Raw genomic sequence first — 23,047 nt, 5'->3', positions numbered from 1 at the left:
TAAGCTCTTCATGCAAGTTATCACACATTTACACTCTTGCATAACACCCAGGGAAGGTATCAGCCTAAATTTCTTGCAAAACAGGCAATGTTAATTTAAATAGTTGGGAGGATCACTAAGGCAACAGTAAGAGAGGGTCATGGGAGCACCTAGATAAACAGATGACACAAGCTTTGCTTTTCATACATAAAAAGAAAAGAAACATATATGTGACAGAACATCACAAAAGGTATAACAAATTGCATATTAAAATAAAATAACTTTCCCTAATAAAGACAGGTCTCCAAATTGAGCTTCTTAAAAGACATTTTGTGAGCAGAAAGAAATCCAAAGCCAGGATCAGTTCTAAGAGCTCTGCAGCCTTTCACAACTCCTGACCAGAAGAATGCAGAAGAATGCAGAAGAATTGTGTCTCTAGTCTTAGTTTAGATCAGTTCCTGATAAACTCCTTTTCTCACCTCCTGTCTCAGTAACACGAAATCCAAGCAATAAAACAACTCTCCCCAGCCTACCTTCCAAAGGTCTGTCCAGGAGGAAGGGGAGTTCCAGGGGCTAGGTGTACTGCTGGAAGCTTCTTTGGTAGTTAACAGCCAGATGGGAGATGCTGTTGCAGAGAGAGGCAGGGGAAAATGATCCCATTTTCCAGATGTCTCCTCTGCTGGCAGAGTCCTAAAACAAGAGCGGGTCAGGTGTGAAGGACATGTTAGTGGAGGAATTCCCAATCCAGTTTAATACCCACAGCCCCTAAGAAGATTAAATAGTATTGATAGATAGATTTGGGTCTATCTCTGAAGCCAATACCTTTGTCTGCTACCACAGGTTATTCTCAGTGTGAGGACAGGTGATTATCCCCTTCACAAACTCCTGGACTGAAGCACCAGCCATGGACACGGACCACCCTCATGGCACTGGCAGCGGGTAAATCACATTTATAAACACTTTTAAACAAGACACATGGAGCTGCATTTTGAGGCATCTCCTGTGGCTGGCAGCCCAGATGCCAGACAAGCAGCTCTGCTGTTCTTTGCCACAGTATGTGATGACTTTGCAATGCCAGAGCGAGGTTTATAACTTGTTGGCTCCTGGAAAAATCCCTCAGGGCCTATGCCAGGAGCACTGAGTCAGGGACCTGGGGATGGTGCCTGTGACTCTTCTGTGGCACTGATATGGTGCAGCTCCACAGGGGAAGAAATAACAACATCCCTGACCAAGGATTTAACAGCTACAACAATCTAATAGTCAGATTTATCACAGGAGAATTAGAAGTCTGATTTGATTTTGGGTCGCTCATGGCGAGACGGATGTTCAGGTGCTGGAGCATGTCCAGGGAAGGGAACAGAGCTGGGCAGGGTCTGGAGTGGCTGAGGGAGCTGGGAAGGGGCTCAGCCTGGAGAAAAGGAGGCTCAGGGGGACCTTGTAGCTCTGCACAGCCCCTGACAGGAGGGGACAGCCAGGGGTGTTGGGCTCTGCTCCCAGTGAACAGGGACAGGAGGAGGGAGAACAACCTCAAGTTGTACCAGGGGAGATTTAGGTTGGATACTAGGGAAAATTTCTCTGCTAAAGGCGTGTTCAGCATTGCAGCAGGCTGCCCAGGGCAGTGGTGGAGCCCCCATCCCCGGAGGGATTTAAAAGCTGTGTGGATGTGGCACCCGGGGGTGGTTTATGGTGGCCTTGGCAGTGCTGGGGCAACAGTGAGACTTGATGATCTTAGAAGGTTTTTCCACCTAAGCTATTCTGTGAATCTCTGATAATTTTAAAGCAAACTGTTTTCCGAACACACAACTTCAGGAGTATATCCCAGTTTTGCACTGGAGTTTATTGCCTCCCCGCCCCCCACTCCCACACGAACAGAGCCAGGAGAAGGAGGCGCGCTGCCCAGCCGGGATGCTTATCCATAAACCCTTCTCCACACACAGCGGTCATTTTGGCCCTGTTTCACGCGGGCACACGTTCCCCGGCGCGGCCATCCCGCATTCCCGCTCGCCGCGCGGGGCCGGCCCTCACGGGCCGCTTCCGGGGGCCGCTTTCGCTGCCGCACGCATGGCGGCGCGGCGGGCCGGGCTGTGCAGCAGCGTTTCCCTTCCGCCGCCCCGCTCCGCCGCTCGGCCCCGCCGGCGCTCCGGGGACAGCCCCGCTGAGGGCGAAGGCTCGTAGGGAGGGCTGCGTCCCTGCCCGACCGCCCTCGGAGCGGCCAAGCTGCGCCTTTTCCCCAGCGAGGCTCAGCTCCTGCTGTCTCCAGGCCTTGCGCCGCAGCCGGCTGGAAATGCCGTGTGGGGTTCAGCGTGTGTTCAGCTAATCCGTGCTCAGCCCCGCGTTGTGAGGGGGAAAAGGGTAATTGGCGCTTCTCCCCGGGGTCAGCGTGAGGGGGCGAGCTCCGCAAGTGCAGCTTTGGTAATGCTTTGTGCCTTCCCTCCCGCTGCAGGCAGCAGATCCGGGCTGAGCCGGCCGTGGGGGCGGCGGAGGAGCGGCTCGCCATGCCCACCGTGGTGGTGATGGACGTGTCGCTGTCCATGACGCGGCCGGTGTCCGTGGAGGGCTCCGAGGAGTACCAGCGCAAGCACCTGGCGGCCCACGGGCTCACCATGCTCTTCGAGCACATGGCCACCAACTACAAGCTGGAGTTCACGGCCTTGGTGGTGTTCTCATCCCTCTGGGAGCTCATGGTGCCTTTCACAAGAGACTACAATACGCTCCAGGTAGGGGCTGTGAGCACTAAAGTAATAAGCCTTTGTCATTTTTTAAAATCATCTAACTGTACCATCAAAGCAGAGTGAAGCTGTGTGATTTGGTATCATCCTATGCACAACGTCTTGAATTGAGTGGGTTTGTCCTAATTTTAAGGGCAGGTGAAATCAGTGTGTTTGAAACAGTGAATTTTGCCAGTTGCACCTTTGCAGGTGAGCACTGGGGTGTGGCTGATTGAAATGGGATGGAGTTAAAAATGGGATGGAGGGAGGGGCTGCCTGGTGAAGTTCTCCAAGTGAGTCTGTGATGCCCCTGTTTTTATGTGTAGTTGTTGGTTTGCTCTTGATAAACAATGCAGGTGACAGGACCATTTAAAAAGGCTCTGAGTCGAATGATTTGATGGAGAGAAGCTGCTCTTGAGAGTGTGTACAAGTCAAAAGAGTGCAAGAGTGAGAATAAGTGATTTTAGGCCTCACAGATGCACAAATTGGGAAATTGGGAGGAAGAAATGGAAAGGAGAAAGTCCAAGAGGGAAATTTCACATGAATGCAGTAAGGCCCTGGAGCCTCTGAATCCAGTAAAAATTGTACATTTATATCTGACCCTCACATGCAGGAGGAAATGACACATTTGTGTCACAGGGCACCATGGTTTGGGTTTGTCCATTGGGCAAAGAGATTTTAAAAGCTGTTCTCTGTTACGTTTGCAGTTTAGCAGATTAATTTTCACTTCCCTAAAGGTTCATTGGAGGAATTTTGCAAGCCAGGAGCCCAACCAGGCTCCTTTAGCAAGTTCATCTCACAGTTGCACCCTGGTGATGCTGTGTTAAGTGTGAGGTTTTTACTTCTAGGAGAAAAGAAGTTTTTACTTTTGGTTTATGGGTGCAGATGTGAGTTTTGAGTTTGTTTTCTGTGCCAAAGAGTTTTTGTGAAACAAACTCCTTGTGGTCTCTGCTTTGACACCTGTGAGGATTTTCTCACCTAAACATTTCCTGTTGCCTCAGGTTTTCACTTTTTTAAGATATGCAAAGGTGTTTTTCACTCTTAAAGAGCTGTGGTGATAATATTACAGCTCCTTCAAAGCCAGGAGTGCCTGCTGGGTGTCTCCTGGCAGGGATGTTCCCCCAGCAGTGACTGTGGTGTTTGTCTTTGCAGGAAGCCCTGAGTAACATGGATGATTATGACAAAACCTGTTTGGAGTCGGCGCTGCTGGGGGTTTGCAATATTGTCCAGCAGGAATGGGGGGCAGCAATTCCTTGCCAGGTATGGCTGATTGCACTGCTTTGAGTTCACTGCATGTTTAGTTATGCCTGGCAGGGAGATTGGAACTTGGTGATGTTTAAGACCTCTTCCAACACAAACCATCCTGTGATTGATTCTATTCCTGCGAGTTGCACATAGAAATGTAAATGTAATTTGAAAGTTTGGAATGCTCTCAGGCACGCTGGTGCTGCACAAACACAAAGAATTAGTATTTTGGCCAAACCTGCAATATGAACAGAAGGTGATCTTTATAAAATATTCAGCAGCAAAAAAAAAAAAAAAAAGAAGATACTGTTTCCTGCCCAATGTGTTCTTGTAGTGCAGTGGATTGTAAAATGTGGCTCAGGAGCACTGTTGTGCAGGCCTAGTGTTTGATCTGGATGCAGTCTGCTGTCCCAGGAGCCTCACTGCATTTGGGAAAGGTGTAGTCCCACTTCAGGAGCCTTTCCCCGATGGTTTCCAGGGCTTGTAACAATTCCAGCTCTCAACCAACAGCGTGGGGCTGCTGCTGAGTGTGTTTTGATCTGACTTCTCTCCCAAATGAGTCATTTGCCATGCAGCTGCTCACAAACCCCATTCAGCCCTGCAAGCTCTCAGCCTTCCAAATCTGCTGCCTTTTATGGCAGAGTTTGCTTTTAACCCTGGGTTTTCTGAGACACTTGATTTAAGTTCAGCAATTTTGCAGCTCAGTGAACTGGGAAGATGCCTGAAGCAATATTCCTTATGGAGAAAAAAGGATAGAAGTTTATTGGTTAAGCAGTGCTTCATCATCCAACAGGGACAAAAGGCACCTTGGGAAGCAAAGAACAAGAAAGATGTGAAAACCAAGCAGAGATTAGACCTCAACTATTTTGTCTCTCATTTGTGTCATATCTCATTTTACTGGCACTTCAGGTGCTGGGGTGGAGGAGGGCACTGAGGAATGTGCTGTGCAGCCTCGGAGTAGTGGAAGACATCACTGGTGAGCACCAGTTCTGAGGAGACTGTGAGAGGGACTGAGGATGAAGGGAGAATACAAATCTGAATGTAGCAATTACACATGGAGTTTCAATTGGATTTGATTTTCCTTATCTACCAGCCAGAAATCATGCTTGCTGTTGCCATGCAGCATTGAAGGGAGCAGCTTTTTTACTCCTCTGAAAGTGACTGGGTCACAGCTGAGTGTAAATAATCCCATTATTCAGTGTAATTAGTGCAGGTTTCCACAGGGATTGGCTCTGGATGTGCAATTGAATGGAAAAGTGTGTGGTTTTGCTGTAGTAGTTCTGCTGCAAAATATGAGCATAATGCAGCTGTATTTGCAAAGAATTAAGATCACTAATGCTACCCTTTTTTGAGGTTTCTGTGGCTTGTAGTGGAAGTTGAGTTGCTCTCCAAATTCTGCAGAAGAAATGGGCTTCATCATCCATCTGAAAACAAACCTGGAATCATCGAGTTCAACAGCAAGAGGCTGGTTTTTGGCTGTGTAGTCACTGTCTTTCTAGTGTACACTTAAAAATGAAATATATGAGATTCAAATTTTTGTGCCATTACCTAATGCCAAGAAAACGTTTATTTACCATGCACACCATGTAAACTACGAGGGTTCAATCTTCAATTTCTCCTTGCTGTGGGGTTCAGTCTGGAAATCTTGCCAGCAGTTCTTTGCCCAGCTCTGTGGAGGAAACCCGGTGGGAGCAGGGATTTTCCTGCAGTGTGCGGTGTTCAGGTGGCCGGTGCGGTGCGGCTGAAGTGTCCCCCGTGTCCCGCAGGTTGTGCTGGTCACCGACGGCTGCCTGGGCATCGGCCGGGGCTCCCTGCGCCACTCCCTGGCCACCCACAGCCAGCGCAGCGACAGCAACAGGTTCCCACTGCCCTTCCCGTTCCCGTCCAAGCTCTACGTCATGTGCATGGCCAACCTGGAAGAGGTGATGCCTTATTCTTTCTTGCATTGCATAAGTGTTGGTTTTCTCTGAACTAACGACCAGCTCAGCACAAAACATTGCGTTGATGTTCTTGTGCTCAAAGGTTTAGCTGGCATTCTGGTGCTTAGTTATTGGGTGAAAGAGAATTTAAGGTTTATTATTGCACTGTTATTATCTACTGCTACCACCTTATTATCATAATCTGTATAAATCATGCCAGTTTGTCCCTGGAGAATATGATGGAATTTTAATTTCTCTGTTTATATTACTACTGTATTAATTACGTTGAATGCTTTTGGGGCTCTTCTTAATCTACAATTAAATTCTTGAATAAATGACTTGTCTTGCAAAGATGCTCAACATTTAAAACACAGTAGCTGTATGTAGAAATGTGAGAGGCGACAACTGAAATCTCCAAGCTAGTGTTCAAACCAGTTTCCCTTAGTTTTGAAGGAAAGGTATTAAATTTCTTCTTCTCTTCTCCTTTTCTTGCAAATTTCAATCCCAGCTTTAAAAATCTTCACAGGAATTAGAATTCTGCTGCACAAACATTTGTTTAAAAAGAAGCCTATTTGACTAATATTTGTTAGATTAAGTTTTATTAATAGCATTACTTTTGATTTGACTCCTGTATTCTTGTGTCCTTCACAGAAGGGTTTTCTGCTTAGGCATCAACTAGATAGCTTAGTTTCATGGTCTCTGTCATGGATGATGCTTTTGAGTAAGCTGATGAATTGAAGCACTGTTGACATCTCAAATAACTGGGAAAATATTTAAAATAAGTATTTAAAATAAATCATCTATTTCTGATAAGTAACAAGAGAACATTGCCTGGGAGACAAAGAATGTTGGTTTATTTGGAAAGAAGAGAGAGAACAAAAAATCATGGGAGCATCCAATCAGATGCTTTTTGCTGTATTGTGTATATTTTCTTTTAAAATACTGGTTAGTACAAAAGAGAATAAAAAGATCACTCAACAAAAATATTTCCCTTTCTTTTTCTGCAGCTTCAAAGCACAGATTCCTTAGACTGCCTGGAACGGCTCATTGATTTAAACAATGGGGAGGGGCAGATTTTCACCATTGATGGCCCCCTGTGCCTGAAGAATGTGCAGTCCATGTTTGGGTGAGCACACTTGTAGATAATATACCTTTGGGAAGGTTCCCAGTTGCTATCTTGAAAGGAAAGCAAATACAATAAGAAATCTGGTGATATGACATGTCCTTTTTTAAACTCCTTTTTAAACTCCTTTTTTTTTTATTTTATGATCTTGTTAACTGTAATTTCATCTCGGCCTTCACTGCTTATGGTCAATATTTATTTTAGTCTTTGTAAAAACCGTAGCATCTGTTTATGCTTGGCAGATAGAAGACAGTAATTTCCATAATTATTGTTCATTTGCCATGAGTGGGATAATGCTGCTCTAGTTTCATAATTTAGCAACACTAGAACTATTGCATTAACTGTAGTTAAAACAGGTTTGGGAGCTAAATTAGTGTGCTTTAGAGAAACTGTTTGCATTTAATATGTATTATGTTTTCCTTAATAACTGTGTTCTAGAAAGCTAATAGACCTGGCTTATACACCATTCCATGCTGTCCTCAAGTGTGGTCACTTAACATCTGATGTGCAAGTATTTCCCAGACCAGAGCCTTTCATTATAGATGAGGAAATAGACCCCATTCCTAAAGCAATTAATACAGGTAACAAATCTTTGATTGCTTTTTTACTAAAATCCATTTGATTTCTGTCCTTTCACTACCACCTCTCATCCTGTGGAGTTATTGCTTCATCCACTTTTTTTTCTCTGCAAGGATCAGTCTCTGACTGATTTTTTGGTATATTTTTTTGGTGTATGTGTGGCACCAAGGAATAAAAATATCATCCTACTTCATCCGTGTGTACCTGGCTAAAAGGCTGGAGTAGGGTAGAGGCACTTTCAGAGCTCAGGGTGCCAATTTGTAGGGGTAGAGACTGGAAGACAGCCACAGGCTGCTTTCCATGAGCACCCTCATAAGCTTCAGGGAGGAGAAATTATTTTTAAAAACAACTGTGCATAAAAAAAAAACCTTCCCAGCCCTCCCGTTAGTGGACACAGCTCCCATGAGCAGCAGGTTGCTTTTTCTCTTTTGGAATTTATAAGACAGCAGTGGATTGTGTACAGTGTAAATACCAAGGTGTCCAGCAGCAGTCTGTGTCTGCTGAAAGTCACCTTCAAAAGTTGTGTGTTTTATGTATTTCTAACTTATTAACACCTTTACACTCCAGTTGAGTTTGGGTTCTCTTGTGCTACCTCGAGTCATTGGTTCAGAAAACCTGGTGGTGTAAGAAGTGGTGATAAATAGCCTCTGAATACATTTCAGTTATTTCCAAATATGACTTAAACTGTCTTAAATCTGATTTAAATCTGTTGTTTCCCTGCAGATCTAGAAATTGTTGGGTTTGTAGATATTGCAGACATTTCCAGCCCTCCTGTCTTGTCCAGACACTTGGTACTGCCCATTGCACTTAACAGAGGTGAGCAAGTTGGGTTTATTTCAGCAAAAACTACTTTAAGCTTCCCTTGTAATGAAGTTTAGACTGGAAGCAGTTTTTTTTGCTCTATCAAAATACCAGATGTCATATATGTGTGATTGCATTAAGATTAAAACCTTGACCACAGGCTTTCTTATTTTGCAAACTATGTTCTTTGTGAAGTTCATAGAGGGACCAGGGTCCTTACAACATCATTATTAATAGAACATGCTAAACTTACAGTTCAGAATAATAATGAGCCATGAAATATGTGGTGCAAGATGAATATTTAATGTCCTTGAGTATATTGCAGTGGAATATTTATGTATCATTATTGTGCCACTTTGCCCAAGAAGTTCATTCTGCAGCTGTTTGTTCTACGAAAGTATTCATTAACTCTTGCAGGCTTAAAGGGTGGTGTCATGGAAACAGAACTCTTGTGTTTGAATGTATTCTCATGTTTTCTCTTTGCTTGCTTTGATTCTTCCCCAGAGGGGGATGAGGTGGGACCTGGGATCACAGATGACACTGAAGATGAGAATTCAGCTAATCAGATTGCTGGGAAAATCCCCAACTTCTGTGTTTTATTACATGGCAGCCTGAAAGTGGAAGGCATGGTGGCTCTCGTCCAGTTGGGGTATGGAGTTGGATGTCTGCCTGAAAAATCTCTTACTTTGCTCATTTAGGCTTTATTTATAAATTATGCTTATTTATATCTGTATTCTGTGCAGAACTCTGCACTGCTAGACTAAGCTGTGGATTTTTAATTGCAGATTTGTTTCTGTCAATACAAATTACAAACACTGAGCCTCCCCACAGTGAGAGGGAGGCACATTCTAGGCAGAGGCGTGGAAGATTTTCAGCCTTTCAGAGTTTGCTCTTTTCCACAGGCCAGAGTGGTATGGAATGCTTTATTCACAAGCTGATAGCAAGAAGAAATCAAACCTCATGATGTCACTCTTTGAACCTGGTCCTGAGCCCCTCCCATGGCTGGGGAAGATGGCACAGCTTGGCCCCATTTCAGGTACTGGGCATGCTCCTCTGAGTAACTCTTCACCATTCAGTGCTGTGTAAATGATCTTGGCAATTCTTAGTTGCTAAGTCTATAATTTCTTTTTTCTCCCAGATGCAAAAGAAAATCCTTATGGGGAGGATGACAATAAGAGCCCTTTCCCTTTGCAGCCCAAGAACAAGCGCAGCTATGCCCAGAATGTCACTGTCTGGATCAAACCCAGTGGCCTCCAGGTAATGACCCAGCTTGTGCTGCTTTACCTGGAGCAGCAGGAGCCATTTCAGCAGGAACTGGGTCTGTGCATGTCTTGCCCATTTAATGTAATTGCTTTATTGCTTTTCTTTCATTTTTATAAACACTGCCTCTTTACAATGTCATGATTAAAATGCAATCAGAAAGCATAGCTTGCTTAATGAGAGTTGTGTCTCCAGTGGAGCATCTGGCTTGGTTTATTTGATTTACTATAATTACCAGCTATGTTTCAGCCTTTGTGAGCTGCAGTCTTGTCAATGGTCAGGATAATTTATCCATAAAGAGTTGGCGGTTGTTCTGCAGCTTTTCCCAGAAGCTGCCAAGATTTTTGGAATTTTTTTTTCTCTTTTCTGCAGACAGATGTACAGAAGATCTTGAGAAATGCAAGGAAACTCCCTGAAAAAACACAAACCTTCTATAAAGTGAGTAACATTCCAGGCTGGCCTAAGTTTGATCCATAGTGGTGCATTTGACACAGGAGCCACACTGTGTGTTCTGTTCAGGCTTGCAGTGCTCTGTAAAAATTTAAGACTGGTTAGATGAGACAAGGGGGTGTCATTTCAATGGTCTGGCACTACATTTTCTGGCATAGATGTGTCATGTCTGCAAGTGCCCCTCAAGATGTCTGCTCCTCCTTCCATGGTGAAGGACTTCAACTTCTATGCTGTTGTCCAGGCAAAAATTAACTGAGGGTCCAGAGAGGAATAGGAACACAGATTTCATTCTGAGTCTTGATAATCTTTCCTCCTTTTCATCTACAATGGAAGCAGAGAAAGACAAAGTTCCAGGCACTTCTGACCACACCATAATGATCCATAACCAGACTGTTGATGGAGATAATTATTCCTCTTGCGAGCTTAGTGCTGAAGCAGTTTGGTATTGCAGCCTCCAGAGACGTGAGGAATAAATGCCCTACTAAGTGCACATAAGCACTGTTCAGTTTACAGGGAAGAAAAATCAATGTATCTACATTTTACTGGACACTGTGGTCAAAGGCAGGATTCAAGTCAGTGAAGCCTAAACTCGAGCACTGCTGGGACACAGATGAAGCAGGCAGGTACAATAGCTAAATGCACAAAAGGAATAAGTGGAGGTTTATAAGAAAGGATCAAGGGAAGACCACTGTTATTATCTTCAGCCCTGACTTTCTATCCACGAGCAGCTGAGCAGTTTCCAGCAGCTGCACTGTAACATCACCTTTAAAAACAGATACAGGAAACCCACGTTGGATGTCGAGGTTTGGAGTGGCTTTAAAAGGGGTTTTGTGTCTTTGCAGGAGCTGAATCGTTTGCGAAAGGCAGCGCTGGCCTTCGGCTTCCTGGAGCTGCTGAAGGGCGTGGCAGACATGCTGGAGCGGGAGTGCACCCTGCTCCCCGACACCGCGCACCCCGACGCTGCCTTCCAGCTCACCCACGCGGCCCAGCAGCTCAAAGTGGCAAGTACTGGAGCCTCGGAATACGCTGCCTATGATCACAACATTGCTCCTCTGCAGACAGACTTTTCCAGTAGCAGCACTGAGAGAATGTGAAGTCTCCATTTTGGGAGCTTCTCTAGGTTAAGGCTCAAGTGGTTCAGATTTTCTTCTGGCCTGTTCAATCACTGTTTGAAGAAATTCCTGTCCAAACGGGGAAGTTTTGCATCAGTGCTTTCTAAACAAACGTAGCTCATTTGTGGTGGCTTTTAGTCAGACCTGAGAACTGTGGAAAATGTCCCAAACCCAGTGATGGTGCTGGATGATGGGTGGAAGTTATTTAGTACATGTGAGGAGAGAAAAAATTGCCATTGGCAGCTCTTGAGTTCTGGCCTCCCCAAAATGCAGTTACTACATAACTGAACTCACTGGTTAAAGTACCCCTAAAGGCAGCTACTACACTTGAAACATCAACTTGATTAGTCCAAAGAAAGGTGTGAGAAGCACCCTGCAAGATCAGATACAGAACTGATTTTGGGGTGCTGGGCCTGACTTTATGCCCAACTTGACAGCAGACTGAACATTATCACTTGCATTGCAGTGCTTATACTTCTGAAAGTAACTTGATCTTGGGACACATGTTTTTTTATTTGCATAATACAAATAAAGAATAATTCTTCATGAAAATTTAAGTTGGGTTTGTTCTGTTTTCATAACAACCAGGCTGTGTGGCCCAAAACACTGACCTGGTGAAGGCTCAGGTCCCAGCTGTTTAATCTCAAATATCTAATTATACAACTTCTCAGGAAGTTGTATAATTTGAAAGAACAAACAACTGAACTAAAACAAAATTTGGTTGTAAATCTTTATTAATAGAAACACATTCTTTCTGAAGGACTAAAATTCAGTAGTGTAAGATCCATGACAGCTTGCACTAGGTAACACAATTTCACTGATGAATACATACGGATTTCGTAACAGAATTTTAAATGCCCAGAGAAGAAATTAAAGTATGAAAGTGATCCTTGCTGTTCTGTTACTCAGCTAATTCAACCCTTTCACATACTTCAAACATAGGTGCAGTGTGTGCTGAGTGAAATATTGTGTAAATAGTGCTCAACTCTCCTGAGTAAAGTAGGCTGTGCTTCTCCCAAAGAGAAGTTGTATCACGCCTCTTATTGACAGAACACAATTTGTGAAATGCAGTGTGGAGCTTGTACTGCTTCTTTGTTAGTCTCCTTATAACACTATTTCATTTACAGTAACAAGCACTGGGTCCATATCACAAACCTTCTGCTGTTTGTTACTTTTAATATATATAAAATAATTTTCTGTAGGGGTCATATTGTTTTACAATAGAAAAAGATAAATGGTAGCATGGCACTAGGCTAATCTCAGCTTGTGTCTGTTCTGGATTGCTGGCATTGCTCTGCAGTGCCTGGGCAGAGGCAGTTGGGAAACAGCCTGTTCATAACCACAGTACAGTTTAAAGTAAACTTTCTGTACATTTCTAAGCTGGGTTAAGGAGGCCAGAGGAATCTGGGATCAGCTACAGGAGGCTCAGTGTGAAGAAGGACATGCTGAATAAAGTCAGCTGAGACAGAGGTTTCCAGGTGAGACAGCAGATGACCTGAAATGTGGGGGGGAGCTTCACTTTGTTGGTGGTGGTTAAAGCAAAGAGAAGAGGGTTCTTCAAACCCTATGTGGGGCCTCTCTTACTAAGATTTGATATGTGCTATCTAAATAATACAGTTTACTTGACCCCCTGTTCCATCCCCCCAGGAGCCAGTCAAACCATACACAGCAACTTCTCTGCTGCACCCCTAACTGCAGGTAGAAGAGTGAGTTTGCTGCCTTGCTGAAGGCTGTAAATACAGGAGCCACAGGCCTGCCAGGATGGATCAGAGGGGCCCCATCTCCCATGAGAATTCCTCCCTTTGCAGGGGTTGGATGGAGTTCTGTTGGGGTTCACGTGCCAGCGGAAAGCAGGTACCTATGTTCCCTTGTTTCGTTCCATTTCAGTGCTTGCTCTACCAACCAGGAAAGCATTTCTACCATTTCTACCCTCAGTGGCAGCTTCCTTTCCTTAATGACTGGACAGGATGTGTTGCTACAGGAATACACATTGCTATGGTCCACACAGAGCTCCTATTCTGTTAAGGCTCAACTAGAAACAGACTAAGTTGGTAGCATTTAAATCGGGATTAGCTACTTCCAGTTTTAATTCTGCACCATCAATAATGCTGCAGAAGAAAAGGGGGGGTATATACTGAGCAAATTTATCCCAGTGGTTGATAAACACCCAAACACGGCACAGTGGCCTCAGACTGTGCTTCCTCCTGCCATCAAGGTGCCTCCCAGGAACAGCACAGGCCAGCTAAAAGCATATCCCACATCAGAAGCCCTATCTGCATGCAATATTGAAAGAGCAAATCTCCAATTAAAAGATAAACACTATTTCTATTTAGTGCTGCTCCACTGATTATAAGCATATCATGTGCAGATAATAGGATTTCTTTCTAATATGCTGGTTGACAGGATACAAGTTTAAATGTTCAATGGTAAATGCCATGCATAGATGATGGAAAGGGAATGTTACCTGAATTCACTATGAAATCATGAAATCTAGCGTGATCATTTCATTTTACAAAATTCTGGCATTACAGTGGGTAAAACCGTAAGAATTAGAGGCTTATCTTGTCCCCAAGTGAGATAAGAAAGCATTGCAGTCCTGCTTCACTTCATCTTCCTCTTCTTTGGTCCAAGGTGCTGTTTCCTTTGCTTGTAGAGGTGACGGAAGTTTACAAATAACCCTGGAAAAGAAGGAAGTTTTTAGGTAGGACATCACTGCATCTTTTTATGCTAAATTGCTGTACCAAATCTAAAGGAAAAATAAGAGAACCCAACTAACCCAACCACCACATAACAAAACAAATTATTTAGGGGTGTGTATAGCAGTGAAAGCTAATGCAAGTGTTTTCTTGCTGGCTGAGGCAGGAGTTGCTGCACAGGTTGTTTGGTAAAGAGCTGCTTAGAAGGTTTGTTTGTCACCTTTAAGAAGTTGTGACACCAGCTGTGCAGAGCTAAGGAGGTTGAACCGGGTATTTCCGAGTGAAACTCAACTGAAGGGTGGCTTTAAGCAATGTCTCTGAGCAGGAGAAATCTAGTGAAAGTTCAGTTTAAAATTCTGGGTTAGATTGTGGTGAGTTGCGGATACCCAGTGTGGGTATGGGTACAAGGAAGTTAAATTGTATTTACAGGTGTAACACAAAAACCAACTATGTCTCAAGCAGGTTTTCTTCTTTAAATATACTATTTAAAGAGAGCTCTTTCTATATTGTTTCGTGGAAAAGCATGACTTCACCTTGCATTTGTGATTATATTGCAACATTTAACTAAATTACTTTAATTTGAAATTATGTTTAGATTGCCATTACATCATTCCAAAGCTCAGATACCCCCTAATAGGTTGAAACTAAGTATACTGTGGTTATAAAAACATGTAAAAATGATTCCTTTAACCCAAGTTTATGCTGCTAATTTTTTACCAAGATCACCTTTTTGAAGGGCTAATCAGAGCTCGTTGGAGGTGTGTTCCACTCCATCACTGACAAATTTACATGAACATTTCACAAGAATAATACTTAACCTCAAACAATTTTTTTGTTGCCATGGTCCCCAAGATGCAGGAATTTAATTTTCTTTGAAAAATCAAGTTATTCAGGGGAAACTGGCCTTTTTATTTCAATATTGAGAAACAGAATTAAATACTTACCTAAAAACAAGGCTATAAGATATATTTGAAGCACAAATGGAAACTGGATTGTGACATTCAGTGGATTTGGCAATCCCAGGCTAAATTTCCCTGTTTCACTGAAGATTGGAATGGACTGAACAATACAGACAGCTGAAAGCAGAAGGTCACTATCATTACCAAGTACAGATAAAATATATAATTACACACCCCACACCAACTATTTCAGCATAGTCCCTTCTAATTTGCCAGTGCTGATTAATGACAGCAATTTTTAAGGTGTTGAACATGCAGTAGGGTGGGAAGCACCTGGCTGAGGGGGTGCAGCAGGGAACCTTCCTGGTGAGACTCTGTTCTCATGCACAGCTGCAGCCCCAGGGCCTGTGCCAGCAGGATTTGCCATCCAGAAATAGCCCCAGCAATGAAACAGGCACACTCCTCCCCCTGCTCTGTGTTGGGCAATGCTCAAAGCTCCTCCTGGCTCACACACACAGGTTTGCAACATAGGAATAAGCCCCTGCCTGTCCTCTGCAGTCATTTACAAGATAATATCAGGACCTGGGAGCTGGTGTGAACCCAGGCCAGGCTGAGCAAGTCAGGCCCAGCAGACAAAGCTTTGGTCCAGCAGAGGGAAGTGAGCACTGGCATCCTGTGCAGCTTGTTCTTGTTCCATTTGTTCATGCAACGTGTCCTTGCCTGCCCCCTCCAGAAAGGGACTCTTTCCTCCAAAAGGAAGCCTTCACATCAAACTGAAAATAGTATTTGATTCAGTATGAAAGACAAAATGCTTATATTTGGTTCACCTCAAAGCAAATTTATTTATCTGTTGTTCTATTTTACTATTTTAAGTCCAGCTGCCAAAAAAAGAAATTGAGTTATTGTCCTAGCCTTGAGTTCATTATTTAGTAAACTGTTTTAAGGAGATACCTTCTGCCAATCCCCCTAAGGGGTAGAGAGGGATCCAGACAGTGTAACGGAGCCAGGTGAGTGGTTTCCATTCAATTCCAATGCAGGAAAGCATGTAATAGGGATACCTACAGTGTCAGGAGAAACAAACACTTTAAAATGGAAACTACTACCAGAATTAGTGTTGTGTTGAGCACACAGTGCTCAACACAATTCCCAAATGACACAAGAATATTCAAGGCATTGTCCCTGTGGATGATGATGGGCACGCAGTTAGTGGGCAGTTCACAGGGCTCAGGCCATTCTGAACACAGGGATGAAGGCAACTGCCTAGCTGCCTAATAACCCTTTCAAATTACTTTGTTTCAAAGATAAAAACCTCATTTAACGATGGACATTCAAAGCATCAAAGAAACAAAGAAATATGGGCAGTATCACTTTTGGACTCCAGCCCTGCTTTAGCTTTTGGCAGATGAAGGAAGGCTGTGAACAGTCCATGACTCAAGGAGCTTTTCTCCTCTGGGGCCAACTCTTCCAAAAAAATACAAAGATCAAAATCTTTACAGAGTTATTGGGAACAACCACTTGGTTCTGTGCACACTTGGTAGGAGGAAAATCCCACCAACCTGAACAGCTCAGTGATACTCCAGAAATAAAATATGAAGAACACCACAGGTTTGCTCTGCATTTCCTCCAAGGTTCCAAGGATAACAAACAACACAAAGTTTCTTCCAAATACCTATTAAAGGAAAACATATTAAGGAACATTCACTCTTCATCAAAAGGAAGGCAAGACCTTGCTGTCAGAAACACAAGATACCTACTCCTCACACATCTGAGCATACACCTAACTCACTGCTGTGCTGTGACCTGATTCTTACAAGGAGGCATCTTGCCCTTTATTTAGGTACAATCCAAGGGACCCAGTCTCAAATCACCCATCCTCATTTTTATGCACAACAACCACAACCAGGATAAAAAGGGCACTGGCACCAAATCAAAATCATGCGCTTTTATCAGCTTCTTGCTTCTGCTGTCCTGCACTCCCTTACCCAGGTGATGGAAGGAGACAGACAGCCTGTCACAGCCAAGACTGGAAAGCATGGATTCCTGCCTCATGAATAAGAAATCCTCCAGTCAAGTGCCAGTGAGGTTGCATCACTTATTTTAGGAAAGTCTCAGCACTTGTGTAAAATAAACATTTACTTTAAACATAAGAGCAAGGAGAAGAATTTAAAAATACAACCTGCACTACAGAAGGTATCAGCGGTGATCTGACCAGCCCTATTAGTGAATTCATGATCTCCATTAATGCCAGGGTCTGACAGAAATACATCATATCAGAAATAGTATGAAACGTGTCATAGAAGGAATCTGTAAGACAGAGGAAACCAACCATTTTTGAGAACAAATGAATTTCCATGCTCAGGAAGCTGGTGCAGAGGCACAGCTTGTAATAACAGGATGCTAGTTGTATTTGAGAAAAACATGATGGATAATTACATAATTTCTTTATAGGCCTTATCTTGAACTCACAGCAGCTGGGGCAGAAACCATTTCACACACAGAAGGATCAAGAGCTATTTCAGTAACTGCTTTACAAAAAAGGCAATAGTGCTGTACTTCAACAGAATGGATCGTTCTTGCCTCAAAAATAAAATATTCTGTCCAGATCATTTTCAAAAACATTGACATGACAGTCAGCGAGACATTTTGCTTCAGCTGATTTTGTTAGAGGTGATCCTGGCAGAGCACTAGTATCATTCACAGAGTACACGGCTGTGACTTACAAGGGGACAGTATTTTCCTGCCCTTGACACTTTGATGACCTTTGAAAGGCTCTTGTTGTGCTCTTTGGCAATGCATTCAAGGTTTAGTTCCTAAATATGTCTCCCTTTAGATTTTGCTATTTGAAAAGTCTTAAAAACAACACTGAAAATCAACCCAAACCCTCCAATATAAATAAAATAGTGCTCATTACTTGCCTTTTCCTAAGATGAACAGTCGTACTGTCATGTTCACAAAAATCCAAGAGAATCCCAAAAACTGTACAAGATTATACATGACTAGGTAGCCCTTCTTCAGGTGTTTGAAAGCTAAAATAATAATAAACACATCAGGTGAGCAGAGTACAATGGTAATAGAGCTGCAAACCAGGCTTTCTGAGAATAAAGCTTATAAGGAAAAGGGAAGTACTTGATTGTGATAATAGCATTGTTGGGTGCATTGGGGTTCTGCTTTTGCCATCATCTGCCAGAACTTGATACTTGCTAGTCAGAGTTTTTACATTCCTTGGAAATTTCAGCCCATTTTTAATTAATTTCTAATAGCTCACAATACAAAGATCCCCCTCCACGACACACCAAGCCACTCAAAACTGCTCCTTAAGAGTCAAGGTTCACAAAGTGTGAACAAACTTTCTAAATCCCACTTCACCCACTAAAAAGATGCAGTTACTTACGGTCTTTGGGGACTCTGGATTCTATTTTCATTTTGTTAATCTTTTCTTCTTCCTTAAGATGAAGGATAAGGTTTTAAAGACTTACTGTAATTAGCAAGTGATTTGTTAACTATACTACTGCAAAGCTGGTAGGTCTAAAACTCAGCCAAGCAGCCAGTAGCTAGAAGGTTTAAATTTTCACAAGTATAAAACAGGACATTCATCATCCAGAAATTATAGTACAGTAAAAGCCAGAGGGTGTTAACCAGTTATCCTGCCTTCACTGTGTGGTTTGTTCTTATAATTAGATGCTTGTGCTGAAAAAGCCGCTGCTTTCTGTGTTAATTCTCACTTATGACTGTGCTGTTTCTTACATGACCCACCAGCAACCTGAAGAGAACAGAGAACATCCAGCTCAGGTTCTCTGCCTGCCTTTCCCAATGTTCCTGGGCCTTGGCACTGCAGTGCCCCTCTCTGTGCCAAGCTCATGGCTGCAGAGGGGAACAGGGCAGTGTTTGTTGTAAAAGGGATTTGCAGGAATGTGGTCTGTTCAAGCCTTTTCCAAGTCCATCTTGCACCTCCCCACTGCAGTAAGCTACTCAAGCTCACCAGATGGTGGGAATGCACCAGCAGGGCCAGCCAGGGGCTCAGAAAGCCTCAGCAATCCCTGCTTCCCAGACAGACAATGTCCAGGACTCACTCCTTTGGGCTCCACATGGCAGAGTGACATGATCCTCTATGGATCAGCACAATGGGCAAGGGGCACATGCAACGAGCCTCCAGTTCTAACCAAAAATGTGCCCATTTCCAAACTCCTGCTTACAATTTGAACCACTGAACCAACTCTGTATAGAATAACAATCAACATGCCAGGAACTCCTGGTAAATGAAGAATGAAGGTTCAGGCACAGGAGAACAGTTGTCCTTGCTTTGTAAGTGGCAGCACAAGCTCCAGGTGCCCACAGGACTCACCTTCTCCTTCAGCTCCATTTCAGCATCCGACTCATCCAACCAGCGGTCGAAATCGGGTGCCAGGAAGAGCGGGCGCTTCTCCTGCTTGGTCAGCCTCTCCCACCAGTTACTCTCCTTCTTCTGCACAGTGATGTTCAGCTGCCTTTGGGTCATCCTGCACACAGGCTGGGGGTAGAGGCATCAGCAAAAGTCTGATGAAACAAGCTCTGAGGCTGAGTTGATACCCAAGCTCCCCTTATCAAGGAGGCAGGGATGACAAAACTGCTGCAGCACAAATGTCTCTCCGCCACCCAAGGCATGGAAGCAAAGAGCAGTCCAGTTGAAGATGGCAGCTGTGATGGTTGCACGACTTGATGAACAGCCTGCCCATATTACAGCACCACTGCATCCCACCACAGAGATAGCAGAGACCCCAGTGCCAGCCTTCTTAGACAGAACCCCTGATCTTGGCTTTACACCTTCTTGCGCTTAGTACTGTGAGCCACCCACCTCCTCTAGCCAGCAGTAAAAATAACACTGCCAGCAGCCACAGGTACATGTCTAAACAGGGGACCACATGTGACACCTGCTGCACCTAGAGGAGCTAAGAGTCTTAGGGAATGCCTGGAAACAAGGTGAGCTGACAGAGCAGGCAGTGTGGTCACTGCCACCCCACAAGGCCTCTCCATCTGCACAGTGGCAGCCCAGAACCTCTCCATCCTTACAGTCCACAGCATTGTCACCTTGGAGCCCTTCTGACCACTTGAGACTGCTCCACATGGCACTGCCTGTCAGACCAGCTGAAACTGCTGCACAAGCTACACTCCTAAATGAGCACATTGCACCAGCTCTGCTCTGGCAAGGCTGGCTAGATGCTTCTCAGACATCTGAAGGCTGCAGCTGTAATTTACAGCTACTACACCTCATCCTTGCTGCCACAGCCTCCATTTCTCACTGCTGGCACCAGCAAGGGGAACTCATGCTACACATCAAAACTAAAGGAGAAAAACCTGGACTGTGATACTGCCTGGTCCTGACCATCTGTAGTTACACAGAGTTCAGTCTGTTCTCCAGTCCCTCCACAGTGACTCAGAGTGACAGCTTTGGGAAGGAGGCTGCTCTGCAGAGGCAAGGACTTGCCTTCCAGGCCTGGCTCACAGCAGAGCCTGTGTCTGCCAGCACAGGCAGAGGCAGGCACCTCTCCCACAGTGTGAGCTAGGCAGATGATAAGGCAGTGACCAGACTCTGGAACCAAGCGCTGTTCACTGTCTGCCATGCCGCAGCTGGCAGGAGCCACACCAGAAATGTGCCTGCTGAAAGAGCCTGGAAATTCCCCCTCCAATGGTTCCCTTCCCTTCTCCTTCCCTGCTGAAAAGCAGAGGTGAACAGTGGCTCCTGGAGCTATCCCAAACCCAGCCAGGAATAAGCAGCACAAATCATGTCCTAGGAGCAAAGCCCAAGTTCTCCTGTGCCCCCAACAGCTCTGAGAGGCAGAGACAGACCTCACAGCCACCTGTGGGTAACACAGAGGAACAGCTCTTTGAGCTGAGCTCTTTCCACCCAGACTGCAACAGGAATTCAGGAAAGACTTCTCCAACAGGAGCCACAACATAGCACAACCTAAAAAATCTGCTCAAGACAGAAACACAAATTCTCCTGACTCTCTTTTTTTGTCCAGCTACAAAAGAAGCCATGAAACATCACACTGACTGCACAATGTTCCCCTGACCTCCGGTCAAGGTTGCATCAGACAATACATTGCCAGATTCTCCCGTTATTTTGCTGCTTTAAATCCTTTACAAAACTTAAAATTGCTGTGTAACAAGTGACAAGCAAGTGTGTGCTAAAGCTGGTCCATGCAAGCACCAGCTCCAGTGAGGTGATTTGCATTAAAACAAGACAATGGAACACAGGACTGCCACAGAGTTGGCTGTTACAGAGTTACCAGAAAAATTTAAACAGTATATTTGGAACTTTATGCACAGCCATTTCCCTTTCAAGTTCTTCAAAATTTATTTTTTCTTTGCAAGAATTAGAGAAGTAAAAATACCTACTTTAGGCTCGACTGGCTCCAGGAATTCGATCTCAAATTCATATATGTTGTCTCCTTTGGCACCATGACCCTGGGCTAAAAGACAAGAATTGACAGTGTGAGGTTCCACACACTCCACCTGCAAAGGATGCTTTGTACACAGAAATATTCAGCACTTATACGCAGCACTTTCTTCTGGCCTTCCTCAGAGGCAAGAGGAAACCACACAATAACAGAGAAGACACCAAAACGTTGCTTGGAGAGGCAGATGCAGGAGTCAACAGCTAAAGCTGCTGCAAATCTGCATCATGCTGCAAAAGGGTCCCTGCTGCAGGAAGCCAGCGTGTCAAATTCCCAAAAGAGGGGATCAAAAGGCTGCTCATGGATAACTCAAACCCAGCAGAAAAATCTCCTGCCTTTGAGGGATCCAACCTCTGCACAATGCAGCACCCAGGGAGATGGGTGCTGCTGGGTGTGTAGGAGGGTGATGTGGGGAGTCCCTCCCAGCAGCAGAAGGGCACTTCTCAGGGCTCATTTGTCATCTCCCACATTGATCCTGTCCCCGGAAGGGTTCCAAAACTGTACACTGTGTTTAATTCCCACCCTTCCACGCCGTAAACTGATCCCAAAGAGAACACCATGTGCAATACCCTCCTATCAAATGGCCTGGCTGCGGCTCACCAAGGAGGCAGAAGCTCCTAATGAGACACCTTAAAAAATTCCATGGTGCTGGAATGTGCAGCTGCCCAGCTGCAAAAATCCCATCTTTCAGGGTGAGATCTGCTTTAGTTTCCAAATGGAGCACTAGTTTCCTGATGTGGAGGCTTGATAAGAATTGCACACAAGGTCTTTGTGAAAGGAAAAAAGTGCTGTGAGTTATCTCTGGGGTTTGGCTGACCTGGGATGGGAAGGATATATGAAAATTCCACTAGTATTTAAATATGGGGAGGTCGGGGTTTTCTTGTTAGATAAGATAGGGCCTGTTGTGGCTACCAGGACTGGAACACAAGAGGGCTGCGAGTGGGAGTGTGGCGGATCTGAACATGCCCAGCACGGTGGCTCCTGCCACCGATGGGGACAACCGGGACAGCGGCAGGCCTGGCGTGGGGGCCAGGCTGACAGCCCACGGTGGAGCCCCTACCTCTGAAGTGCAGGACATTATCGGTGATGGTGATGTCCGGGTTCTGCGGAGGGAGAACACGCGTTAGCTGGCAGCCCACGAACCCGCGGGGGTCCGTGCGCCCACCCGGCCGGCCCCACGCCAGCACAGCCCTGCCCGGACGGCCGAGCCCCGCTGCGAGACCCCCCGCTGCCGCTGTCCCCGGGGGGATCCGCAGGTGTTCCCCGCCCGCCGGGGTGTCCCGCAGGTGACTCTTTCCAGGGGTCCCACAGGTGATTTCCCCCCGGGATCCCCCAGGCGAATCTCCCCGCACACCCAATTCCCCACGGGTGTCCCCGCCCGGCGTTCCCCAGGTGTCACCGCCGGGGTGTCCGCAGGTGTCCCCTGCCGGGTGTCCCCGGTGAGTCTGCCCGCCGCGGGTGAGTGCCGGGCTGTCGCCGCCGTACCCGGACATCGCTGAGGTCCACGCGCAGGAAGAGCTCGCGGTGCCGCTGCGCCCAGTGCACGTGCGGCCGCAGGCTGGGCCCCGCCATCGTCCCGGCCCGCACCGGCCCGCGGCGCCCCGCGCCTGCGCACTCCGACCCCCGCCGGGCGGGCCCCGCGCCTGCGCGCGCCGCGGGGGGCGGGCGGGGCGGCCGCGGCCGGGCGCCCTCAGGGGCTCCGATGGGCTCTGAGGGGAGTCGCTGAGCCGCGGCGTCTTCTGCGCTGGGAAAACCCTCCCTGATCCCTTCTGACCATTCCCCAGCACTGCCGAGGCCACCGCTAAGGCATGCCCTTACATCCACGCGGCATTGGAATCCCTC

At 45.5% G+C, this 23,047-nt stretch overlaps 2 protein-coding genes across 2 annotated transcripts; one reads left to right on the top strand and one right to left on the bottom strand.

The window, feature by feature from the left end:
* The first annotated feature begins 2,028 nt into the window (after window positions 1-2,028).
* On the top strand, window positions 2,029-11,728 carry INTS14 (integrator complex subunit 14). Its single transcript, XM_021552648.2, has 12 exons — window positions 2,029-2,331; window positions 2,423-2,696; window positions 3,840-3,947; window positions 5,699-5,854; window positions 6,859-6,977; window positions 7,413-7,555; window positions 8,277-8,369; window positions 8,859-9,003; window positions 9,257-9,390; window positions 9,493-9,611; window positions 9,987-10,052; window positions 10,907-11,728. The coding sequence occupies exons 2-12, from the start codon at window positions 2,475-2,477 to the stop codon at window positions 11,156-11,158; spliced, it is 1,557 nt and encodes a 518-aa protein (XP_021408323.1). The 5' UTR covers window positions 2,029-2,331; window positions 2,423-2,474; the 3' UTR covers window positions 11,159-11,728.
* A 1,374-nt stretch (window positions 11,729-13,102) lies between these two features.
* On the bottom strand, window positions 13,103-22,816 carry HACD3 (3-hydroxyacyl-CoA dehydratase 3). Its single transcript, XM_021552649.3, has 11 exons — window positions 22,691-22,816; window positions 22,266-22,308; window positions 21,147-21,220; window positions 19,114-19,278; window positions 18,163-18,214; window positions 17,687-17,797; window positions 16,948-17,075; window positions 16,328-16,440; window positions 15,723-15,829; window positions 14,817-14,948; window positions 13,103-13,854 (listed from the first exon to the last, which is right to left on the bottom strand). The coding sequence occupies exons 1-11, from the start codon at window positions 22,775-22,777 to the stop codon at window positions 13,778-13,780; spliced, it is 1,089 nt and encodes a 362-aa protein (XP_021408324.1). The 5' UTR covers window positions 22,778-22,816; the 3' UTR covers window positions 13,103-13,777.
* Window positions 22,817-23,047: the final 231 nt, after the last annotated feature.

The sequence above is a fragment of the Lonchura striata genome, chromosome 11, assembly GCF_046129695.1.
Source record: "Lonchura striata isolate bLonStr1 chromosome 11, bLonStr1.mat, whole genome shotgun sequence".
Taxonomy (NCBI): Eukaryota; Metazoa; Chordata; class Aves; order Passeriformes; family Estrildidae; genus Lonchura; species Lonchura striata.
This window is presented reverse-complemented; position numbering and strand designations above follow the sequence as displayed.